At 38.6% G+C, this 24,984-nt stretch overlaps 1 protein-coding gene across 1 annotated transcript; it reads right to left on the bottom strand.

Annotated features, from left to right (window-relative positions):
• Window positions 1-9,270: 9,270 nt before the first annotated feature.
• Window positions 9,271-9,576, bottom strand: LOC129517571 (small ubiquitin-related modifier 1-like). The gene has a single exon (XM_055337466.1). The coding sequence runs from the start codon at window positions 9,574-9,576 to the stop codon at window positions 9,271-9,273; it is 306 nt and encodes a 101-aa protein (XP_055193441.1).
• Between the last annotated feature and the right edge of the window lie 15,408 nt (window positions 9,577-24,984).

Here is a 24,984-nt window from a genome sequence, read left to right as displayed (position 1 = left end):
AATGCAATGAAGATGGATCTTTAGGATGAGTCATAACCTACTATAACTAGTTTCCTTATAAATAGAGAAAAATACCATGTAAAGACAGAGATATACAGGGAGAATGCTATATGATGACAGAAGCAGAGATTGGAGTGGTGCACTTGCAAGCCAAGGAATGCCAAATGTTAATATTTACCACCATAAACTAGGATGTAGAAGGAAGGATTCTCTCCTAAAGTTTTCAATGGGAATGTGGCCCTGCTAATGCCTTCTTTTTTCTTTCCTTACCTTTTCTTTTCTCTTCTTTCCCTTTCTCTTTCTTTATTTCTTTCATTCATTCATTATTTTAAGACCGTTATTAGCAGATGCTTGCCACTTGTTGACAATTAAAAAAAAAAATGAAGTTGTAAATTTTAATTACAAATTTAAAAAGAGAGGGCAGCCCGGGTGGCTCAGCGGTTTAGCGCCGCCTTCGGCCTGGGGTGTGATCCTGGAGACCTGGTATCGAGTCCCACGTCAGGCTCCCTGCATGGAGCCTGCTTCTCCCTCTGTCTGTGTCTCTGCCTCTCTCTCTCTCTCTCTCTCTCTCTCTCAATCTCTCTCTCTGATGAATAAATAAATAAAATCTTTAAAAAAATTTTAAAAATTCAAAAAATTTAAATAGAGGTTCTTAAAATCTCAATCAGATATAAAACAAGCTTTATATAAAAAACTTTTATATATATATAAAACTTTATATAAAACTTGATATCTTGTTATATAAAACAAGATATAAAACAAGTTAAAAACCTTTAAAGGTGTATTAAGACTAGGTTTCAAAAAAAGTACATTTGTTGTTCACAAAAAGGATTTCTCTATGTAAAAATGATTAAAAAAAAACATGCTTGGTAGATAATGCAGATAGTTCTAGTTGTATGGTCAGTGAGCAGAAAGCAAGCACATAATGCCTTCAGCTCCAGCCTTTTGTTCATTTCTTATTGCTGGAATTTCATATTCTTTTCTTCTCATTGAGTGACTAAAGTAGATGATGTCAGAAATGGTAAGCTGGCATTTATTCAGTTCCCACCTTCTCTGCTTCCAAGAGCAGCAGGTGGGTTGCCTGGTTTTGCCTACCTGCCACCTTGTTGTTCAGGCATTTTTGGGCATCTGTATGGGAAACTAAATTTGTGGTGGTACCGACTTTAAGTGCTGACCTTGTGCTTCTCTGATTTTCCTTACCTTCTTTTTTTTTTTTCTCCTTACCTTCTTCATTGCCCTTTCTAGACTATCTTGATGAGAAGGACCTAGTAGAATCAGTCTATAACCCCCATACAAAATCTTTCCCTCTGGTCTGTCTTGCTGTCCTGCATCCTGGTTGTTGTCACCATCCATCCCTTCTCCCTGCACAGGAGGGTTGGAAAACTCTTGTCACTGCCCTTAAGGTCTCCCCATGGAATAAGGTGGGAATAATCGCCCATAGTAGGGCTTGTGCTATTTTTCCTGGCCTTGGAGAATACTCACTGACCCCTCATTCTTTTCCCTGCTCTCAATATTCTGCTAATGCTGCTTGTATTTGCCTGGAGGACCCCAGTGACTTAGTGTCCTTCATGGTTAAGGTGTGCTGCATAGTAACTGTCTCCTGCTGTAGCTCCACCTTGGCCTGTAACATTTGCTGCCTTGACACTCTTTTGGCCTCAAGCACCCTCAGACTCCGCTCTTGCTCTGTGTCCTATACTGTGAAGGTACTTCCTTGAGTTATTCTCATTTAGAGAATAGTGTATAGAAACACATCTTCTTTGGTATCATTCTTATTGATCAAACCATGTGTTTCTTACATCAAAACATTGTACTGTTCCCAAAACCTTTATGAGTAGTTTTTTGATACTACTAGCAAGCACCACTGGTGTGAGTCCACCAGGGCTGCTGCTCCCACAGCAGTAGGGGTGGGGGGGTTCAACGGAAGGTGATGCTGTCTGGCCTCACTGCTCATGTTTGTGGTATGGTGACCAGGGCCCACTTTGGCAGCTGATGCAGTGACAGTGGTGGTGGGGCTGCTTAGGGCTCTCTTTGGTCCACTCTTCTCACACTAGGCCCTGATACCTTTATTTCATTAAGACTTCTAGCCCCCAAAACTATAAGACGATAGTCTATAGTTGCAATATACTATCGTCTTATAGTTTCTGTTGCTTGAAGTCACCCAGTTTGTGGTACTTTGTCACAGAAGCCCTAGGAAACTGATCGAGGTGTTGACTTTGGCTTACATTTCATAAATTCTATATTTGAGGGTCTGTTGGAACACCCATGGGGAGATGGACCCATTTGGGAGATGAAGAGCAGACCATAAGAAGTACAAATCCAGTGTTTAGGGGACAGGTCAAGGTAGAAATGTGTCTCTGTGAAACTTCAGTTCATCAGCCATAGTTGAAATCCTGTAGAGAGGATATACGCATTGCATTAATTAAAGTCATCAGTGCTAGCCACTGTAACAACAATAATCCAAAAATCTATGATAATATAATCAAGTTTTCCTATTTACTTAATAGTTTATTTTTTTAAGTATCTTTTTTTAAGACTTTATTTATTGACAAGAGACACACAGAGAGTGAGAGGCAGAGACACAGGCAGAGGGAGAAGCAGGCTCCATACAGGGAGCCCGACGTGGGACTTGATCCTGGGACTCCAGGATCATGCCCTGGGCTGAAGGCATGCTCTAAACCGCTGAGCCACCCAGGGATCCCCTACTTAATAGTTTAAATAGGGTTTCATCAGGGAGTCTTCCACAAATTGAGCCAGGAATCCACTATCTTAAAGGGACCCTTCAGATTCTTTTTTGGATTCTTTGTAGTCAGTATTCCAATGAGCCGAGAGAGTAGGATCATATAAGATACTTTATGAACCAGGCCTAATTTCCACTAGCTAGAGCTCAGGCACTTTCCCCAAGCTTAACTACTGAGTGTGGAAAATAAAATCTCTCTGCTTCATCAGATGAACATCTCTTTCGATTCTATCACAGATATGCACAGAAACAAGTGTATGCAAGATGGGAAATGACCTGCACATTTAAGCAAGCACAGACAGGATTCTAGTATGTTCAGAAGAGAGGGAGAGTAAGTCCGTTTGGGGCTATGTGAAATCAGAAAATACAGCATTATTTGTGTAGAATATTGAAGAAACAGTACAATTTGACCAAACAGTAATAGAAGGAAAATGACCGAGAAGAAGAAATTTGAATTATTAGAGCCACAGAAGGAGACTGGATCACAGGATTTCTTTGGAAAATAACATTTGGACAGTTTAGTTAAGGCATATAAACCAGAATCCGGTTAAAATCAAAAGAGTATCTTTATATATCTCTAGTTAATGCCCAGATCAGTAGTAGGTTCACCCTTTCACTTTACCTTTGCCAAGTGGATTTTATATTCTGCAGACTCTAATTTATTAAAATTTACTACTGAAGTGAGAATGACAGTTATTTCTTTCCACTTCTCAGTATGGGACCACAGTTTTATTAGAAAGCTTGCCCTCTGAGCTCAGCAAGGAACATGTTATAATTAGATGAGTATTACAATAGAGATTCTGTTAATGGGATTTTTGAGACAGAGTAAAAAAGAAAACCTACAAGAGTGTCTCCATTAGACTCTATATAAGAAAGGGAAACCTGTCTTAGGAGACCACTAAAGAAATCAGCAGGAGTTAGTTAACTGAAGGTCAAACAAAATGACATGATAAGCCTTGGGGGATATTGTTAAAAGTAATCATGGCAGGTAAGAGACTGAGTACCTATGCATATTACAAAGACGAAAAGGAAGATGCAAATTAAAACATCAGAAATGCCCTCTTTCATTTTGTATAAACTTGAATTCCACCTCTCAGTAAACAACATGAACATATGTTTTCCTGTACCCTGAAAATGTGAACCACAGGGCACCCTTTAATGTACATGTTCCACAGACAGTATTTAGAAGACGAATCTCACTTGAGCTCATGTAGCCTCTGCCTACTTTTTTAAGTGTATACAATTTTTCTGAATGCATAAAGAATATGCTCATTGTTAAAAAAAAAAACTTAGAAAAGGAAGAAAACATAAGATAAAGCACATAAAATGCCACAGATCCAAAAAACTCTCATTTTTGTTTTTCTATTAACTATTCATATATAACATATGAATGTATCCACTGTGATTATTTATATCTATTTTTCTTTCCAGTGTTTTTCATTGAATATTTTGAATTGGTTGGTCCTTTTTTTTTTTCATTGACTTCATTTTTTTCATTATCTTAGAAAAATCATGTTGAAACAGCTTTAAAAATAATTACAGGAACTTCCATCTGATCTGTCTGAATTTCCTCAAAGGGAAGGTAAAGAAAATGAAGTCAATTATTTTTTACTCATTCAGCACAAGTCTGTACTGTCCTTGTTCGGATACAGAAAATAATATTCCCAAAGAAGAGAAAGCACGCATAGGATGAGGGAGCTCCACGTGGGTTCAAGCCTTCCTTCTTCTCCATGGGCCTGCCCTTCGGCCTTGTAGGGATTTCTCTAAATACCCTTCACTTAAAAGAGGGCAAGGTGAGAAAGGGCAGGAATGAGCGGAAACCTTATCCCTTGTTCACTTTGTAGATTTCTACCTCCGAACCCAGGCTAACTGGAATGAAACTCTGCTCATAAATGCTGACCTTTCTACATATTCAACTCCTGTCCTCAAGATTAAAAGAGTTCCCTCTGAATTTGCTCTTGCCTTAGCATTTATCTCTGAGTAACCACAGGCAAATGATCCTGGTATTCAAACTGACATGACTTTAGGATTTCATGCTGTACAATGCTTGTAATAATTTACAGCAACAGGGAAAAAAGGAAATAACAGAATTGCCGCAACATCAGTGTTGTGCTTTTTCCCATTTGACCTGGCAAGAAATTATCAACTCAGCCACAAAAGAGAACAACTAAGGTGTTAGGAAGGTGAAAAAATGCTGTTCTAGTGCCGCCATTTATCCCAATAATGGGATGAGTGTAGACTGTTTGTCTAGATAGTCTAGATTTCAGCAGGATTCCTTTTTCTGCCCCTTTCAGACTTGGATTGTTTTTGTGTAGGACTAATACAGAAAAGACTAACATAGAATGAGAGCACATCTTTTTTTTTTCAAATGCCTTCATAGACCTAAAATAAAGTATGTATGAAACAAATACTTCCATATATGCTGTCTTGAGCCATAAGCATATATGAAAATTAGTCTTACTTTAATAATCAATCGTTAATATGTCCCCAGGAAGATTTACTGCCAGATTTAGAAGGACAGAAATAAGCGATGAATTTAGAAATTCTGCTGACTTAATTTTGAAGGGATTGGTTCATTTGTTTTTTCATATCCTGATTTGAGGGTTAAAAAGTTAATAGGTTGATTATGGTTGCATCAAGTCAGATGATAAAATTTTTCTTATAAAAAGTGGGTGATAACAACACACTTGGATATGTACAGGGTTAATAATTGAGAATTACTTACATGTATGATTTCCGTACATGATTCATGACCTGTAACTGTGCCCAAGAATTGCATGACAGTTGATCAAGATTTGAAATATGGTTCCTGTCGTTTGCAAATGGTCTTTGATCACAAATTACTTCAGTTGGCAAATATTACAGTCTGTTTTTTCTTTTCTGCTTTATTTACATTTTTTTCACCATAATGCTTTGTGTTTGTTTTGGTGGTGTTCTGCTTATTTATTTTTAAATACATAAATGAGCAAGTTCTCTGATAGAAGGGGAATCAAGGTTTTCAAGCTGATTTTTCCACCTCAAATGAAAATAATTAAAGTGGACACTAAATAGCAATGAACATGATCCTCATTTGACCCATTTATTCTTTTGGTGTCCTGAAATAGATCCTCAATAACTACATGACATTGTATGCTATTCTTCATAATTTTTAGGGTTATACATTATACAATTTTAAAAGAAATTTTTAGATATATCCTCTAAACTGATTGCCATCACCATTTCTCCTCTGGTGGGTTAAGTCTTCCATTGCAGAAGACAGAGTAAAATCAGATAGATAGCGGATTGACTTATTTCACTCAGCATAATACCCTCCACTTCCATCCACATCGAAGCATATGGTGGGTATTTGTCATTTCTAATGGCTGAGGAATATTCCATTGTGTACATAGACCACATCTTCTTTATCCATTCATCTTTCGATGGACACCGAGGCTCCTTCCACAGTTTGGCTATTGTGGACATTGCTGCTAGAAACATCGGGGTGCAGGTGTCCCAGCAAAACCCCTGGTTCTTATAAATCATGATATACAATGGCTTTAACTAAAGTCCTTGCTAAATTTAATCAAGAACATTCTGCACAAATGACTATCCTTTATGCAGCAGTAGGCACTAATGGCTGGCTTGCATAGGTGCATTTATCCTGGTATTAGCAGTGAGGTATTGGTGTCTATGTGCTGCATTTCTTGAGCTTTAAAACATGCAGACAAGAAGCAATCCAAACAGTTTATTTCCACATAACTGAGTAAAGTAGCATCAGATCCTAAAATGTAGTCCTTGCCCACTCTCTAATGGTATGACCCAATCTAGGAAATGACCACAAAGCTTTTAGATGTGCTTTTAATATGAATAGTGGCCCTACTTTATAAAATAGCATTCCATGATATTACTTTCTGATTAGACTACTGCAGGATTTTTTTTTTCAAGTAATTTTTTTAATAGTTAAACTGAACTATTTTCAGGCTTTTCTCCATGCAAAGCAGGAGAAATATAAAGGCTCTTTTTGATCTGGTGTCTTGTATTAATTTAAATTGAATCTTCACTATTTGAATTTATTGCAGCAGATGTCCTCAGCTACCCAATTATTTTAGCACAATTTGGCACATATATAATTTTAAAAGATCTTGTATCTAGGCGAAGCATTTAATTTCCTACCAAATTAATCCCTTTGGAACATTACGTTGGATGCCATGGTGATTAAAAACAAGACTCTTTCGTAACAGCAAGTTGCTCCAGTAAATACCCAGTACTGTGCACAAATGGAAGATTTGCATTTATTTCCTCTGTTATATATGGTGCAGGTCTTCTTATTACTAATTATGTACTCTTTCTCAGCTATTTTTATAACAATGTACGCTGTGCCCTTTCCTAATTCTGGGTTTTCCTCTTCCATTTAAAGGAGACGATATGCTTTTCTTGACCCTAAAATGGCAATGAATGTTGGGCTAATCCAGAATTCTTCAGCAATGTGGTCAGGAACAGGAATGATAATAGAACTTTATGTTTAAGATTTTGCTTAGCTAAGTGACCTATACCTCAATATGTATTTTTAGCAATTAATGAAAATAAGTTAACGTGTCCCAGTTACTATTGCTGTGTAACAAATTATTCTAAGACTTTTTAGAGTGAAACAACCATTTTATTATATGCGCAGATTCTGTGGATTAGATTCTTAGGTACAGCATAGCACAGATGGTTTGACTGTGATCCATGATGTCTGGGCCCTCAGCTGGCAAGACTCAAAGCTTAGAGATGACTTCATGGCTCAGAGCTCTGCAAATCTGGAATTTCTTTCATATACATGTTTGACACAGAGTCTGGTATTATCAAGGTCTGGAAATTCAGCTGGGAATGTTGGCTGTAACACCTGTATGAGCCTTCCCTGGTATTTTTTTAATTTTATTACCATGGTGGCTTGTTTTTGAGGTAAAGGATCTTAGAGGAAGGCATGCCAAGATCAAGCATTCCAAGAGTACCAGGTAACAGAACCTCAGAATTCACATGGCATTATTCCCTCCAAATAGCTATATGCCCATCCCAGGAGTCAATTTAGATTCAAGGAGAAAAGACAGACCCCACCACTTAATAAGAGAAGTTGAAATAACTTGTGGACATACTTGAAAACCACAACAAATGTGTCATCTAATAGAGTCAATAGATGATAATTTTTTGTGTATGTTTAAGATTGTTGTGGTCTATATATAACATTACACATCCCTGGACTGTTAAGAGATGTGAAGTTCAGGTAGATTACACAACAAACTATTCCCCATATATGTTATAGTCAACTTTGCTGCTTTTTGTTTTTTGCTTTAAAAATATTTTATTGTGGGGCCCCTGGGTGGCTTTGTCATTTAAGCATCTGCCTTTGGCTCAGGTCATGATCTTAGCGTCCTGGGATCCAGCCTTCAGTCAGGATACCTGCTCAGTGGAAAGTCTGCTTCTCCCTCTCCCTCTGCGCCTCCCCCCCCAACCCTTTCCCCTGACCGGCCTCTGACCCCTCCCTCTGTCTCTCCCTCTGCCCCTCCCCCACCCTTTTCTCTCTGCTGTCTCTTCTTCCGCCCCTCCCCACCCCTTTCTCTCTGACCCCTCCCTCTGTCTCTCCGCCCCTCCCACTCCCTTCTCTCTGACCCCTCCCTCTACCTTCTCGGTCTGGCCCTCCGTCTGGCCCTCTATCTGCCCCTCCCTCTGCCCCTTCCGTCTGACCCCTCCCTGAGCCCCCCTTGCCTCCCTCCCTCTGCCCCCCTCCCTCTCTCCGTCTGACCTCTCCCTCTGCCCCAACCCCCTACCTACACCTGTGACTACTCCCTCTGAAATAAAATCTTAAAAAAAAAAAAAATACCCCAGGCCAAAAAGAACAAGAAAAAATAAAAAAGACAAGTGTTCTATTGAATATAGTTCTGCATGAGTATCTTTATTAACTGCTAATGAAAATTAGGACTTTCTGGGGATCTTCTGGTAAGACTTTTAAGATGTTCTCTCCTTAGCGAAGCCATCTTTGGAGTTAGTCATTATTCTCACGATCACGGTTATCTCAACTTCAGCTTGATAGTTGTCTTCCTTTGGTCCAGACACTCAAATGCTAAGAGTAGCTTCAAGTTAAGGAAAAGTCATTTTTCACCATTCAGTTCTCTGAAAAACTTCCATCTCCCACTGAGAATCATAGTCCAGGAGTGAAGTAGTCACATGCCAGAACTTCAGGGCCAGTTGGAAAGTCATTTTGATCATTGGCATCGGTGGATCTTCTTTATGACCGGCCTGAAAATGCACAGCCCTGGAAAAAGTGGCCTCTCTGTGCACATAGGTGATTGTTAAAAAGGCGAGGCCGATATAACAGGGGCTAAGGTTTGATGACCAAAAACCAGCACAATGAAAACAAATAATCATGAATATTGGGCACTAGAATTCAAATTATCAGATACCTTTAAAGAGATGTGGTGTCCGTTTTTAATTCCATCGTGAACACCACATTATTAAAGAACTATATTTAGAAATAGAAGAGGGTTGAGGGGAAGGGGAAAAAGCCAGAAGAATATCTAAATCCTTGCATGATCCTCTACTTGTTCCTCGTAGACTTGGATCACATCATCTTCCTCCATGTCCAGTTCTTTGGGGGTGTGATTATCGGCGATTCTCTGCCCATCAAAGAGAAACCTGAGCGTATTGGTGGTAACACCCAGCCTTTGACAGTACAACTCTTTGAGTTTCTTCAGATGGGTCGTCGTTTTCAGTTTGAAGTGAACCTCACTGTTGTCTTGTCCAACGACTTTGAGTTTAATGTATTTTCCTTCCTTCTTGCCCCCCAAGTCCTTGCTGGAAGAGCTTGCCTCCTGGACCTCCATCGCGGCGGTGGCGGCTTCGCCCAGGGTCCCCCTCGGCAGGCGCAACCCTCGCTGCGGCACCCTGCGGACTCCTCTCTGCACGACCAGCACGACGCCCGGCCTGGCCCGTTCTGCCGGCCTTTGAGCCCCGCTTCAGAATTCTTCATTACGTGTCGTCATTTTCCTTTATGACCCGTCGGGGGACGTGGGTCGCGTCCTACCTTGGCTACCAACGGCTACAACTCAGCAGCGAGCTGAGATTTAAACAGTCACGGGGGGCTCCCTGGGTGGCGCAGTGGTTTGGCGCCTGCCTTTGGCCCAGGGCGCGATCCTGGAGACTCGGGATCGAATCCCATATCGGGCTCCCGGTGCATGGAGCCTGCTTCTCCCTCTGCCTGTGTCTCTGCCTCTCTCTCTCTCTCTCTGTGACTATCATAAAATAAAAATAATAAAAAAAAATTTAAACAGTCACGGGAAGGCGATAAAAGGGAAGCGCAGAAATTGGCAGTGTTGATGAATGTCTCTTCACCACCTGTGCCCTGTGCTTCCCCCAAAACTAGATAGCGGGGAAAGGACTTCTTTTCCTTGCATGTAGTTTATTTGGGAGGCCCTTCGCCTGGGGCGAAGTACACGTGCCCCGGAATCACTGGGCTAGATGCATAAGAAGCAGGGACGTTTTACCACCTACAGCTGTACCCATAGTTTGAGATTTGGGACCAGGGGTATCAGGGATGCCACAGTTAGCCATGGTTTTTTTTTTTTTTTGTTTTTTTTTTTGTTTGTTTTGTTTTTGTTTTGTGTGTGGGGAGCATCATCCCCTGCTGCCTAGAAAACCCTTAGAGAAGATGGGCCACCCAAGCCCTTGAGGGAGGGAGCTGTCCTAGCGGATGTAGGAATCATCAACCAGAGATGCCAGGTGACTCATTCGGGCCATAGGGGATATGCGATCGGACATGGGATGGACAACTCCTCCATCTTGTTGGGGTTTTTTATGATTATGTTTTCATAAATGTGTTACATTTATTTAGTTTAATAAAAGCAAAGAATCTTAAAGGCTTACAAAAACCAAAAGTGTAGCTGCTTGTGCCACCTTTTCCCTGTCCTCACACCTTCTCCCTCTAGAGGCAGTCCTTTACAATTCATATCATTCTCTTCATCTACTTACTTCCATATTTCTAAATAATACGTATGTTGTGCTTTATCCATGTTATGACTTGTACATTGCCATTGCTTTCCTGTTATGGCCATTCTGCAGGTTTTTTTTTTTTTTTAAGATTTTGCTGATTTATGAGAAAGAGCACAAGTAGAGCGAAGAAACGGGGACGCAGGCTCCCTGCTGAGCCAACATGGGGCTCAATTCCAGGACCCCGGGATCATGACCTGAGCCAAAGGCAGATGCTCCCAGGCACCCCTGCCACCGAGAATTTGATGTTTCATATTGTCTCACCTCACCGCCTTCCAATTTTCCCTCCCTTCCTTTTTCCTATCTCATTATATCACAATTTGGGGGTAACTCAATATTCATACCATTTTGACATTACATAAATTTTCCATTAGTAAGACAAATTATAAATAATAACAGATCCTTGCTTATAAAACTTGATTTTCCTAAGGAAAAGTGTTTTCATTTTTTATTTGCTCTTTGAATGTACCTACTAGTAATTCTTTCCACATGCTCTATAAGCTCTGTAAGATGTATTTTAGCAATATCGTTCATATAGTTAAATACATTTCCATTTTCTTTATGGATTCATCTACATTGGTGACCTCTGTTCAGTTTACTCATGACTTGCCTACTGTACAACAGTCATCCTGTCATTCCCCTTAATCTTTATTCTAGAACTTCTCTTTGCTCTCATGTTAGGGGACTTGCTTTCTGGCTCCAAGAATTCATGTCTTCTCTCTTGGTGTGTTACCTTCCTTTAGTGAATTACATCCCACATTAGGTTCTTGAGAGTTACTATGGATGGGAAATTGTTCTGAGGTGAATTGTATCTTTAAGTGTTAAAATGTCTTTATTTTACTTTGACATTTGTTTGCCATTTTGATGTCATTATAACATTCTAGCTTGAAAATCATTTTTTTCAGAATTCTGAAATCATGCACAAGTTGTCTTCTAGTTTCCAGATGTTCTGGGAATTTCTGTGCAATGATAATCTCCAGCCTTTTGTAGTTAACCCATTCTATGTGCTGTTGCTCTTGGCTTAGTTTTAGCTTTCTTCCTGAAAGATTCCGCCTTTTTTCCTTTATCCTCTGTGTATTAATATCTTGTGATGGTAGTACGTGGGCTCGGTGGGTCCATTAATGTAATATTTATGCCTCTACTTTCTGGCTAACATGGTATTTGTCTCTCTTAGTTTTTTTTTTTTTTTTTTCCATTTGCACTCCTTTTTTAAAGAACTTTTTACAAGTCAACTATGAACTTCCTGGTTTGGCCCTTTGATAGTGTTCCCAGTTTTCTCCTTTCTACCTCTTTTTGCCTTCTTTCTGCTTGGGGGAGATTTTATTGACTTCATTTTATTTTCTATTTTGGTGCTGTTATTTTTTATTTCCAAGACATATTTTTTCTTCATATCCTTCTTTATATGCATTCTCTTCTGATTCCCTGTACATAGTGTCTCTAGTGAATGTTAGCTCATTAACATTTGCTCTGATTTCTCTGAAGACATTAACTATATTTATTTGTCTTCCTGTGCCTGCTTTATCTTGTTTCCTACATCATTTTTATCTACTTTGTGTTTGCTTTTGTCTCTTTCATGTTGGAGGTTTTCTTTAAGTATTTGTTCTTTGTCTATTCCTATAAAGAATGAGATATACCTTCATTGCACACCTAAGAATAGCATTTTTACATAAACATGGCCAGAGGGTAGGTAAGAGACCAGAGAAATGGTAATATCCTCCACAGTTGCTAAATGGCACAGAAGATCTTCTCTGATTAGGATTTGTGATGAAACTTCCATAGATCCTTGAGCTCTTTGATATTTAACACATAAGTTTAGATTTTAGTACATTTTATTTCCAAGAGAAAGGTCCATAACATCAATCAGTTCTTGAAACATAGCATCCTCTCAAAAGATTAACTGGCCTTGAGGTATAAGATGCTAGAGATACACCACAGCTGTTGAAATGGCAATTGTCTTTATTTGAGTGACGTGTTGGTGTAGCGTTACTGGAAATAACACAAATCTAAAGATCCGTTGTAATACTGAAGCAGGGAAAAATTGATTTGACATTCTTTAAAATGTTTATTAAGTCCTCTGGTACTACTACTTCTAAGATGAAGTCAGGGACAGAATTTATTGTTTCACCAGAAACAATTCAGAAGCAATTTTTTAAAAATGATTTTGAAGACATTGGATAACAGACAGGAAATTACACTGATTCCTGAGAAGTGATGGACAAGCAAGGTGATCTCTGTGATTATCCTGGGTTATTGCCTCTAGAGACTGTCTGAACCCTGGTACAGGGATGGGAACTGACATAGAACTTACTAGACTTCTTGTATTTCAGAGATGGAACTAAGAGTCCAGAGAGAGCAGGGTGGCTAAGGTCTAGCAGGGAAGACTAATGGAGATAAAGTAGCTGCACAAAGAATCTTTACGGGGTTCCTCTTCAAGTAAGGGTTCCTCAAGAATACTTATCAGTACTTGCATGTGGGGAAACTACCCTAGGCCATGGATAGTCCAAGAGGATAGCAAGAAACAGTGCTCAGATCTCTCACAGGCTCAGGAATAGTGCTTCTTCCCATCAACTAGGCTGGGAAAGCATAATTCATAGGACAAAGGGAGATTAATCTGAAGGATTTTGTCTCAGTTGTGGGAAAAATTAGTCCTAAGCTAAACGCTGCTCTGACCTGGCCTGGTAAAACTTACCTTTGGAGAGCAGGAAAGCCTTACTGATTGGGAGAAGGCAGAAAGGAAATTATAATATGCTAAGTAATATTCTATTTATTGAGCTGGGATATAGTTGTGAGAGTTGTGATATCATCAAGCTGAATATTTTTTTAAAGCTGAAAATCAGTGAGTGAAACATCTATTACTTAAAGGAGAATAAAACAAGCCCAAAGAAAAGTGCAAAGAGAAATAAGAAGGATAGTTAATGGTAGGCATACACACATAAAATAGAGGATCAGCAACGCCAGAAGCTGGTTCTTAGCAAAAAGTTGGGAAACTGACAAACTAATAGATTGACAGGGGGAAGGGGAGGAGAGGGAGAGAGAGAGAGAGAGAGGGAGCAGGAGAGTATGAGTGCTATATCAAGAATGGAAAAGGTGATGTAACTACATCTGATGAAAGCACTAAAAAAAAATAACAAAAAGACATTTGATCAACTCAGTGACTTTTAATTTGAAAAATTGATAAAACATCTGACCAAAAAAAAAACCCCACAATAAGTAAAATGACCTGAATTTCACATACTCAGTAATTTCCAGCTTCTATTTACACATACAATTCTATGTTTAGATCAGATTAGATGCATAAAAAAAGAAGAGGGGAAAAAGGATTGTTTTTTGTTTTTTTTAACTAAAAGTTTTGTTTGTTTAATTATTAGCACAAATGGTCTCCCATTTCCCTGGGAAGTAAGGCATCTTTGATATAGGGAGATAATGGTGTGCTAGTCAACCTCTTAAAGTGGCCCCTCTCTCCTGATATCCACTCCCCGTGTAACCCTTTCTTATTGTGTAGCCTGTACCTCGTGACTTCTAACAACCAAATAATAAAATACAGAACAGATGAGATGAGATGTCACTTCCAAGATGAGATCTTAAAGGACTCCAGCTTCTGTCTTGCTTACCCGCTCTCTTGCTCTTTCCTGCTCTGTTGTAGCCAGCTGCTGTGTTGGCAGGTGCCTTATGGAGAGGCCTGCGTATAACAGAACTGAGGGAGGTTCCTGGTCAACAGCCAGAGATGAACCGATGGCTCACAATGACAGTGGGGATGAGCTTGGAAAGAGATCTCTCCCAATTCGAGCCGGGAGATGATGACAGCCCTAGTTGACACTTTGCAGCCTGTGACAGCCCCTGAGCCAAGTCATCCAGCTAAGCCGTGCCTGGATTCCTGTGCCACAGAAATTGTGAGATCCTAAGTGTTATCTGAAGACTCTAAGTGTTGGGGCAATTTTGGGTGCAGTAATAGATAAGTAATTGATTAAGAGACATCTACGATTTGCTGAAGGTGACATCTGTGAGTGAAATAAGGCTCCCAAATACTGTAGATGGAAGAAATTGATAAAATTAGGAGGCAGCGTGACAGGCTTCCTAGTGAGGCTTCAGAGATTTCCAATAGTTCCCATTCCACTGGTTGCTGGCATCTGCCATAAACTATCATCACTGAGTTCCTATGCATTATAAAATACCAATGTCAAAACCAATTTTCTCAAGTCTTGCTATAAAACCACTCTATGGAAACCAAGAACAGAAGCAGCAGCTGATATATCTACAGGCCATGTACCAATCGGGAATTGCTTGTTCCATTTTTAGCAAATTCTACACATAGCACAAGAGACAGCAGGCAGTGTCCTACCTTTCCAAAAATGCCTATCACTGTTAATGAAAACAAAATCACCCCTACTTTCTGGCTGAAAAGACAGAAAGTCCACATTTATATATGGGGGCATAAAGTTATCTGACATAACACACATGCGTGCGCACACACCTAGTGGATTCCAATAGAAGTGGTAGGTTGCTTGTGTGTGTGTGTATGTGTGTGTGTATTCATTTGTTTGTATAAATAGGGAGGAATAAGTGAAGGACATTTACGAGACTGCAAGTGTTTATTCCTTAGGAAAGAGGGCAGCGTGGGGGAGGTAGACACAGACATTATTAAATCTTCCCATTTCTGGGACACCTGGGTGCCTCAGCAGTTGAGTGTCTGCCTTCGGCCCAGGGCATGATCCCAGAGTCCCAGGATCGAGTCCCACATCGGGCTCCCTGCCTATGTCTCTGCCTCTCTCCCTCTCTCTGTGTGTCTCTCATGAATAAATAAATAAAATCTTTTATTTATTTATTATTTTTTTATTTATGATAGTCACACACACAGAGAGAGAGAGAGGCAGAGACATAGGCAGAGGAAGAAGCAGGCTCCATGCACCGGGAGCCCGACGTGGGATTTGATCCTGGGTCTCCAGGATCGCGCCCTGGGCCAAAGGCAGGCGCTAAACCGCTGCGCCACCCAGGGATCCCAATCTTTTAAATAAAAAAACTTCCCTTTTCCATCTCCTTATAAAAAAAAAGTATTACCGTTTTTATTATATGAAATAACAAAGATATTTTAATGGAAATAAAGTTTAAATTACTGTGACTACATTATTTTGGAGGGCTTTGCTGCTACTTTCTTTTAACATGGTCTTTGAATAGCCTAACTTTGTAGACATACTCAACCGAGACAGGTGGTAGAAAAGGAATGTAAGATGCTTGGGGTGGGCTTGCATGCAGGGTAGTTAACCAACCAAAGCAGTCACCTACTGCAAACATGTGGAGTGGCTTTATTTCCTTTGAAAGATCTAAAGTCATCCTCCCTTAAGCCATTTTGAAAAGTTGCAAAAACTTGACTAGAGGAATCAATTAACAGAATAATAATGAATCTGAGGTGATATATTCTCATTTTACTTAAATTTATTCACTGATGTAAGAAGTTACTTCAACTTTTTTTTACTTCCTCTTTTTTATGTGATCTTTGGCATTACAGAAAAGCCATGCAATTGAAGTCTTAGCAGAAATTGCACAGGGTTTTGAGTTCTACTAGAGAATATAACAGTCCTAAGGGAAATATTTAGGCAATGGGCATCAGAGTGCTAAGTAATTATGGTGCTTTGTTCAATTTTCAGTTACTTCACTGAAATATAATGAAATCCAAATAAGAGGTCTAAAATCCTACATGTTTTTCTTAAGCAATGTGATCCTAAGGTTTTGGGGGGTTTTTCTGGTGCTTTTTTCTTTTTTAATGTTTTCATTTCATAATGATTCCATTGAATCATTTAAATTGCTTGGCAATTGAAATGATTGTTTTTAACTGAACTTTATCATTTAGTAATTAGTTTCAAAGAACTATGATTTATTTACTAAGAAAACATCTCGTGTTGTATGTGGAGAGTGTCTTAAGAATTTTCTTAATGATCATCTAGAGCACAAGTCTATTTTTATTTCATCTTGTGATGATTCTGAGAGTTCTTTCGGTAAACAAGTAATATGTTTAAAAACTGTGACAAGATTTCTGGGATTTGAGAAATCTTTGGATTTTTCAACTAGACTTTGGTCTTGATAACGATATTTGGATAATTTATTACCTGTTGCCACATAACAAATCCTCCAAAATTAATGGTTTAAAACAACAAAAATTTATCAACTCCGTTTCTGAAGCTCAAGAATTTGGGAGTGAGTTTGCTGTGTGGTTTTGGCTCAGCATCTCTCATGAGGTCAGCATCAAGCTATCGGCTGATGCCATAGTCACCTCCACCTTGACAGGGGATAGAGCGTCTACTCCCAAGGTCACTCATGTGGCTATTGACAGGACACTTCAGCTTCTCAAAAGTTCAAGCCTTTCCTTAGGATTCCTTGTGAGGAATCCTGCTTTCCTCCTACAGAAAGTAATCCCAGAAAGAAGGAGAGGGAGCAAGAAGCCACAGTACCCATTCTGACCTCCTGCTTCCAAAGGTATACGTGGTCACTTACGTTTTATTCTATTTGTTACACAGGCCAACCCTGAAACTATGTGGAGGGGGCCCACATGTGGGTTTGAATTGCAGGATGTGGAGGGCCACCGGGGACAGTCTTGGAGGCAGGTGACCATAGACAGTGTGAGTCAAGGCATGAGCAGACATGCAGACCCATGAGGAGTGATACAGAATAGGGGACCCAGTTTAGTATTCTATATTATGTTAGCATGGATGTTGGATGGACAAGTCTCTCTAAGGCTCCTGCTTCTGTATCTAGTGTTGTGCCTGAACTTAGCCAGTGAGAGAGAACAAGGCAAACTGGAATTTACAAGGACCGACTGGGCACAGTAGAATCTGTGTGGATAAACCGGAGAAGATAAAGACAAACTAGAATGAATGCTTGTGTTTTATCAGCTCCGACTCTGGTGATATGGGTGGCCCCGGGATCAGCTGGGCCCCTTTAGCACAGAACAGTCCCCAAACCTGGCTTAGGATCTACTGAAGAAGGACATGGCAATTTAAAAAGTTGCATGCCTGGTGAACCAGTACCTCAGTAACACCCTACGTAAGTGAGAAGAAGCCCTACCTCTGATCATCCTTTCGAGCATACCAATGTGTGTGCATTCACTTCAGCCTTCTAGATAATGTGCACATTTTCACTGGTCCAATACCAAATTGGAAATACATAGTAAAGGGAGGGATGCCCGAATAAATAAATCTTAAAAAAAATACATAGCAAAGGGAAATCATAGAACATAGTTTTAGGTAACCTAAATTAATATGGTACAAAGCCATTCTAGTTAGGAAAAAAAATAAAATATAAGGGGACCAGAACAAGAATATGGCTATGTTTCCTGAGCACATTTTTTAAAAGATCTTTCTTTCTTTCTTTCTTTCTTTCTTTCTTTCTTTCTTTCTTTCTTTTCTTTCTTTCTTTCTTCATTCACTCATTCATTCATCCATCCATCCATCCATCCATCCATTCATTCATGAGAGAGATAGAGACATAGGCAGTGGGCCGGGATCACACCTGGAGCCAAAGGCAGACGCTCAACCACTCAGCCACCCGGGTGCCCTGCTTGAGCATATTTTTTAAAGAAACTTCTCAGCAAACATTAATGAAAATATCTATAGCTGATAACACTGTACTGTGTAATTGAAATTTGCCGATATTAGAAATCAAATGTTCTCACCAAAAAGTTTTTTTAAAGATATATATGAGACCACCTAATGGTTATATTAATTAACTAGAGGGGAGTCTTCCGTTCTCATAGTAAACATATTAAATTATTGCGATGTACATTTTAAACATCTCGTAAGCTGAAGGACAAGAGGAAAATATGTTGGTCTCATGCGCACAGCGGTAGGATCAGTATTTTGTGCTCCCTCTCTCTGATGGTGGCAGTTAAGGGGAAGAATATAGGTGGATGTTACAGACATGGGTAGAAGAATCACCCCAAAAAAGTGGACTGAGAGAGGAAAGGGAAATGGAATGTACTCGAAGGCATAGTGGAGGTTTCAGACTCATCAGTTGAGAACCACTGGCCAGGGTAGCTGTTTTTTGTCTCAGCAGAGAGAAGAGTTGAATTATACATAGGGTCCTGCAATGTACATGGTCGAAAACATAGCTTTTTCTTGACTGACAAGAAGCTAAAACCAGTGGAGCATTGCAAACACATAGATCAGGGGCAGAATGCCTAAGGAATCCGACAGGGGCTCCCTCAACCAGTGGTTTTGCTCAGATCATAGAACAGCACATATCCTTATGAAATTGTGCAGGTGACAAGTGCATTGTAACGTCATGGGATCGTCACCACAAATGTGCCTATTTGGCAGGTCAGATGTTAATATCCTCTGCATTTTATGGAGCTTGGTTGAGTATGAGAAAGTTTAAGGTCATAAAGATTGTGAAGACAGAAATGGTTGTAATCATGCAGTTGATAAAGCTTTAAAAAAAATACACCGCCGTTTGCCCCTCTTTAGAATACTAAATCCATTTTATTAAGTAATAGAAGACTCAGGACACTCATGCTAATTTTCTACTCTTGTCACTTCCAGGAAAATAATTACAGCTTACATTAATTTAATTTTTAATTTCACTACCACGGGAAGTAGCCAGATACATACACAATTTTTTTAATTGCATGAGTTGTGTTCTTATTGTAGGTTATTGTATAGTGATGAAACAGTAAATACTTCCTGATATCATCTTGTCTTTTACATTTCAATCTTCTTGTCTAGTCCTTGTCTGTATGAATTCACATGAAGATGTTACATAGCCCTAGCAACATTTCTTTTCCTGCTTCCCTGTCTTAGTATGTCATGAAATAATATCTGAATTTCCACCATCTATTGGATCTTGCTGATGGCTGCTAATAATCCATCATGTACTCCTATTTACTCATTATTTTTTTTAAGATTTTATTTATTTATTTATGAGAGACACAGGGAGAGAGGGAAAGAGAGAGAGAGAGAGGCAGAGACACAGGCAGAGGGAGAAGCAGGCTCCATGCAGGGAGCCCGATGTGGGACTCGATCCTGGGTCTCCAGGATCAGGCTCTGGGCCAAAGGCAGACGCTAAACTGCTGAGCCACCCAGGGATTCCCTACTCATTATTTTTTATTCATTTTGTGATAGGGAGTTCTCAACCAAAAGAGGTAATCCTTTTACTTTTGTTACTGGTTATTTAACATTTAAATATACTCAAAAGAAAAGCCAAAAGTCTGTTAATTCATTTGAAAGCATTTTAAAACATTTATTATCATGTCTTCAGATTTCCATGTGCAGTGTGAAGTTTAAGTAAGTGCAATGCATTTTTGCTAAAAGTGTCTCCTTATATTTATTATTTATGTTGAATATATGTAATAATTAACTGTAGCAGAATCTCATCCCAGACATTCGGAGAAAATTGAGATTTTCTATAAATATTAACATCAGTTCTAATATCCATAATGCCATCCATGGTGTCCTTATGAAATCTCCAGTCTTCCCTCTCCACAGGTGCACTGAAAGGCATGCTTTGCTTTTCTCCATTGCCGGGAAATGTATATGCAGCTCATATGACAAGATGTACACCACACCAGTGGATGGAATAAAAGTCATAACCTTGAGTTTCCCAAAATAGATCTTCCTTTAAGTGGGAAAGCAAACGTTTTCTCTCTATATTTTCATGTTGTAGTAGATTACATGTCTTCACTTTCAGATTTTCAGACGTGACTCTTTTTTTTTTTTTTTAAGTGTTACTGAGCCTGTTGGGGAGCATTTGAGTATCTAGTGGAAAATGGATGTCCTGGACTATTTTGCATGTCTGGATCTGTCGAATAGAAACCAGTCTTGAGTTCCTCCCTCAGTGGCAAATTTAGAGTGCTAATCACAATTTTTATTTTATGAAATAATGGAACCCCAGAAACCAGTGTAGTTTGAGCCCAGAGAGGGAGTCGACTTACCAGCATGAACTACTTTTTCCAAAGCAGAAATTGTACATAAAACATCAGGATTCTCGTAAAATGTCTTCGCTGTGAATGCATCTACTTCGAAAATAGGAGGCTTCATTTTCTTTGCAGTCTTTTTTGCAAGCTCTCAAATTGCTGGGATTTTTGCCCTGTTACCAACATAATAGATTTTTAAAATCTCTTTTTCATTTGCATTTCTTGCATTGCTTGGAACAATCTATATGCTCCATGCAGTTAGAACCTTTTGTTGAGCACATAATGTTTATTTCTTGCAATGCTCAGCTGGGACTGGACTACCCTGGGGGTGGTATTTGGAATGATTGACAGCTGACAGTGCCTCTCCCTCCTGCGTTGGGTGGGACTTCTCATATGGTGTCCAAGAGTACCTCCGGTTCACAATTTATGCTGGAGAATCATTGATTAATTTGATGTAAAACCGAAAATATATAGGATGATTACTATGTCAGACACAATACAGTATTTCAAAGAAAACAGATAGACTAATGTTCTGTGATATTTTTCATAAAGCAAATCTGAGCTGCAATGGAAGATTAATTAAAAAATCAAAAGTTCACACCTTTTTATTATAGTACCTTGAGGTTGTGGATGATGTGTATTTGTGTAATACAGGGCTTGCTTGTTTTTAATAAGACAAGCAAATAAATGTTGAAAAAGCACTTAGTTGCAATGTGTTGTATTTGTTTTCAAAGTATTATTTTTCAGCAGCCATTAGCACAAGAGCATGATAGAGTACCTTCTGAATATCTTTTCCTTCATTATAATATTTTACTAAATAGATATTTTCCTCTTAGATCATCATAACTGCATAAATAGAAGAAAATATTGATTCTTAATTATAACAATTTGAGTACAAACCACTGTCTGTGGCTTCAGAATAATTGGAATATAACTCCTTTAAAAGGGGATGGTAAAACCGACATTAGCAGCTAGGGCACTGGTGAAATTGTTTCAAAGAGCTCAGAAAAATGCAGGAAATTGCAATAATTGCTATTTCTCTTTTCACTAAATCACAACAATCAGTCAACAAAGGAGACCAAAATACTGCAAGGCCTAGCTTCACTGAATTTCCCTAAAGTTTTATTTCACGTTTTTAGTGAAAGTGTTGTTGTTGTTGTTGTTGTTTAGGGAAAAAACAACCTTATTCCTTTTACGTTAACAACCAGTTTAGCTCATGTTTGGCTAGATCCATTTCGCCTCACTGCCAACAACCTGAGGATCTAGGTTTTATTGTTTATTTCACCTGAGCTTACAGTTAAAAAATAATGCTTGAGTCTTGTAATCTATAGTCAAAATATTGCATCCACTATTCAACCAATGCTATATTTGAGAAAATATGGAATTTAAGACTACAATTATTGAAATTATAATTCCTTAAACATAGGAAAATTATTTGGCTTTTCAACTATCAAGAATGTGTTAAGAGCCTTTCATTAAGTCACTAAGTCATATCAATATGCACCATATTCAAACTTCAAATGGCTTATAGAATCCTGTTTCTGCAAATATTTCCTGGATATTTACTTGGATGGAGGAGAATAATTGCTCAGTTAGTTTCAGCTACATTTAAGAGGATGAACTTCCTCATCCAATTTAAAAATGTGAATGCAATTTTAGAATTTTTATTTTTATTTTTTTAAAGATTTTATTTATTCATGATAGAGAGAGATAGGCAGAGACACAGGCAGAGGGAGAAGCAGGCTCCATGCATGGAGCCTGACATGGGACTCGATCCCAGGACCCCAGGATCACGCCCTGGGCTGAAGGTGGTGCTAAACCGCTGAGTCACCCAGGCTGCCCCAATTTTAGAATTTTTAAAGGAAATTATTTTAAAGCAAAACCGACTTGAGGTAGCAAAGTTTTTGTGTTTTATTTTGTAGGAATATTAAAACATAATCATTTTGAATCCATATCAAAGTTTCACTTAATCCAGGTACTTCAAAAATATTTCCTGACCTACCATCAGTCCTAATACTAATTAAATGAATGTCGAATACATCTTATCCATTACTTGTTTAAAATTTTTAAGATACATAATAACCACTGTTGTGTTGATTAGGCACATAAATACACCATGGGTGAGAATATCAGTTGAGGCATTATGCCAGGAAGGAAAAAGGTGTTAGCAGGATCTATAAAATAAAATAAAAGGAACACACCTTAAAGTCAGTTATTTCACTTCCAGAAATCTTTTTGTTTTTTAAGGGAAACCTTTTATTTATTTTTTTTAAGATTTTATTTGTTTATTCATGAGAGACAGAGAAAGGGAGAGACATAGGCTGAGAGAGAAGCAGGCTCCATGCAGGGAGCTGGATGTGGGACTCAATCCAGGGACTCCAGGATCCCACCCTGAGCCAAAGGCAGGCGCTTAACCGCTGAGCCACCCAGGTGTGCCGAAATCTTTCTTTTAGAAATAACTCACATACATACTATTATAGTTTTGTTTACTATTTTTTAGTGAAAATAAGGAATTAAGTTGATTATCCATCTAGATGACCCTGATCAAGTAAAATAAGGGAAATTCATACAGTGGAATACTCCTAAACATTTAAGGGAATAAGGTATATCTCCCAAAGGAAGAACTCTTTACAAAGTATTTATTTGTCTTAGACTTTTAAATGAGTCTATGTTCTGGTTATTTATTGCTATATAACAAATTACCTCAAAATGTAGTGAAGCAAAACAACTGTTTTATTTTGTTAATGCATCTGTAGGTCAGGATGTGTGGAAATAATCCCTGAGTGGTTCTTCCCTGGGAACTCTCCTCTATGATCTGGGGGCTACAGTCATCTGAAATCTCTACTTGCTGGACATCCAAAATGACACATTTTACAAGGTTGGTAGTTGATACTGATTTGTCCGCTTGCGGCTTAGTTAGGATTGTGAACTGGAGCACCTTAAGAACCTTCCCTTGCATGGTGATCTCCTTTGGGATCTATGTCAGTTGTAATAAAAGTCCAATCTTTTTCAATTTCTTAATTCCCTTTTATATGGGAGAGTAGTCAGTTTAGTCTAATCAGTTTTTATAAGGGAGCATCCACTTTGGATTCTTTGGCTAATATTCTTCATGGGGATCAGATTCACTTAGGCAAAGTTACCTCAGTATTCACCTTTATTTTATTCTTCACCACCCTATGGAGAGATCTCTTAGACACTGAATATGGTCATGTTTTACTCTTTTTTTTCCCCTTGCCTTTTACTTTCTATAAAATATTTACTGTACCATATTAATATTGGCCCTCAGCTACTTATGCTTATATCAGTTTCTCCAAAAGTCAAAATGATTGAAAAATACTCTTGTCAAACTTAGTAATAATTCATAGTGGAAAAAAACTGGTGTTTTCTGTATCTCTCTCTCCTCCACATTTATATTACTGACTGAAAACCATTCTGAATGGGCTATTTGTATTTCCTGTCCATTGAGGTGAATAGCAAAATGGTTATTTTCCTATAGAATAATGTCATGGGTTTTCACCTTGCCTGCTATTTAATCATCATTAGAAAGAATCACATACCCAACTCTTTTAAAATAAAAAAATCATTTTTGGGGATGCCTGAGTGGCTCAGTGGTTTAGAGCTTGCCTTCAGCCCAGGGCGTGATCTCTGAGTCCTGGGATGGAGTCCCACATCGGGCTGCATGGAGCCTGCTTCTCCTTCTGCCTGTGTCTCTGCCTCTCTTTCTCTCTCTCTCTCTGTGTCTCTCATGAATGAATAAATTTCTCTAAAAATATTTTTGACACGGTTCTCAAATATTATTTATATTTACCAACTTTCTGTGGTAGGTCAGATCATTTTATCTAAGAATAGAATTTGCAAGCAGATTATCTTGAGAGATTCATTAAATCTTATAATACTCAAATCAGATGATTGATGAATAGTTTATAGTCATAGAAACTGATGGGTTACATATACATTAAATATTTTAACCTAAAATTATTGTGATCACTCTTTATACATGAGAACTTTTGTATCCTAAATTCCCACTTGTCTCTGTGTGGAGAAAAAGACTCATTTGATGTCTCAAGGAAAATGTTGATTCTGACTACCAATAGTTCTTGTTGGGCCAACTCTTATGCGTAGGTCATGTTACCATATGTACAGGCAGGTCTCGGATTTAGGCTATTCAGTTCTTGGATAAGGTTTTTCATGTACATTTTGCTCATTTACAAAGTATATAGATATGTTTAAATTTAGCTACGAAGGATATCTTCTTGCTGTGTTCTTGTAAAAGAATGTAACCTTGAATACCTTTATTAGTCATAATCTATTAAAAGCACAAATGATAAAATAAGATTTATGAAAGAGA

Source organism: Nyctereutes procyonoides, unplaced genomic scaffold (assembly GCF_905146905.1).
Source record: "Nyctereutes procyonoides isolate TBG_1078 unplaced genomic scaffold, NYPRO_anot_genome, whole genome shotgun sequence".
Taxonomy (NCBI): Eukaryota; Metazoa; Chordata; class Mammalia; order Carnivora; family Canidae; genus Nyctereutes; species Nyctereutes procyonoides.
The sequence above is the reverse complement of the archived record's forward strand: the minus strand, read 5'-3'. Positions and strand labels throughout refer to the sequence as shown.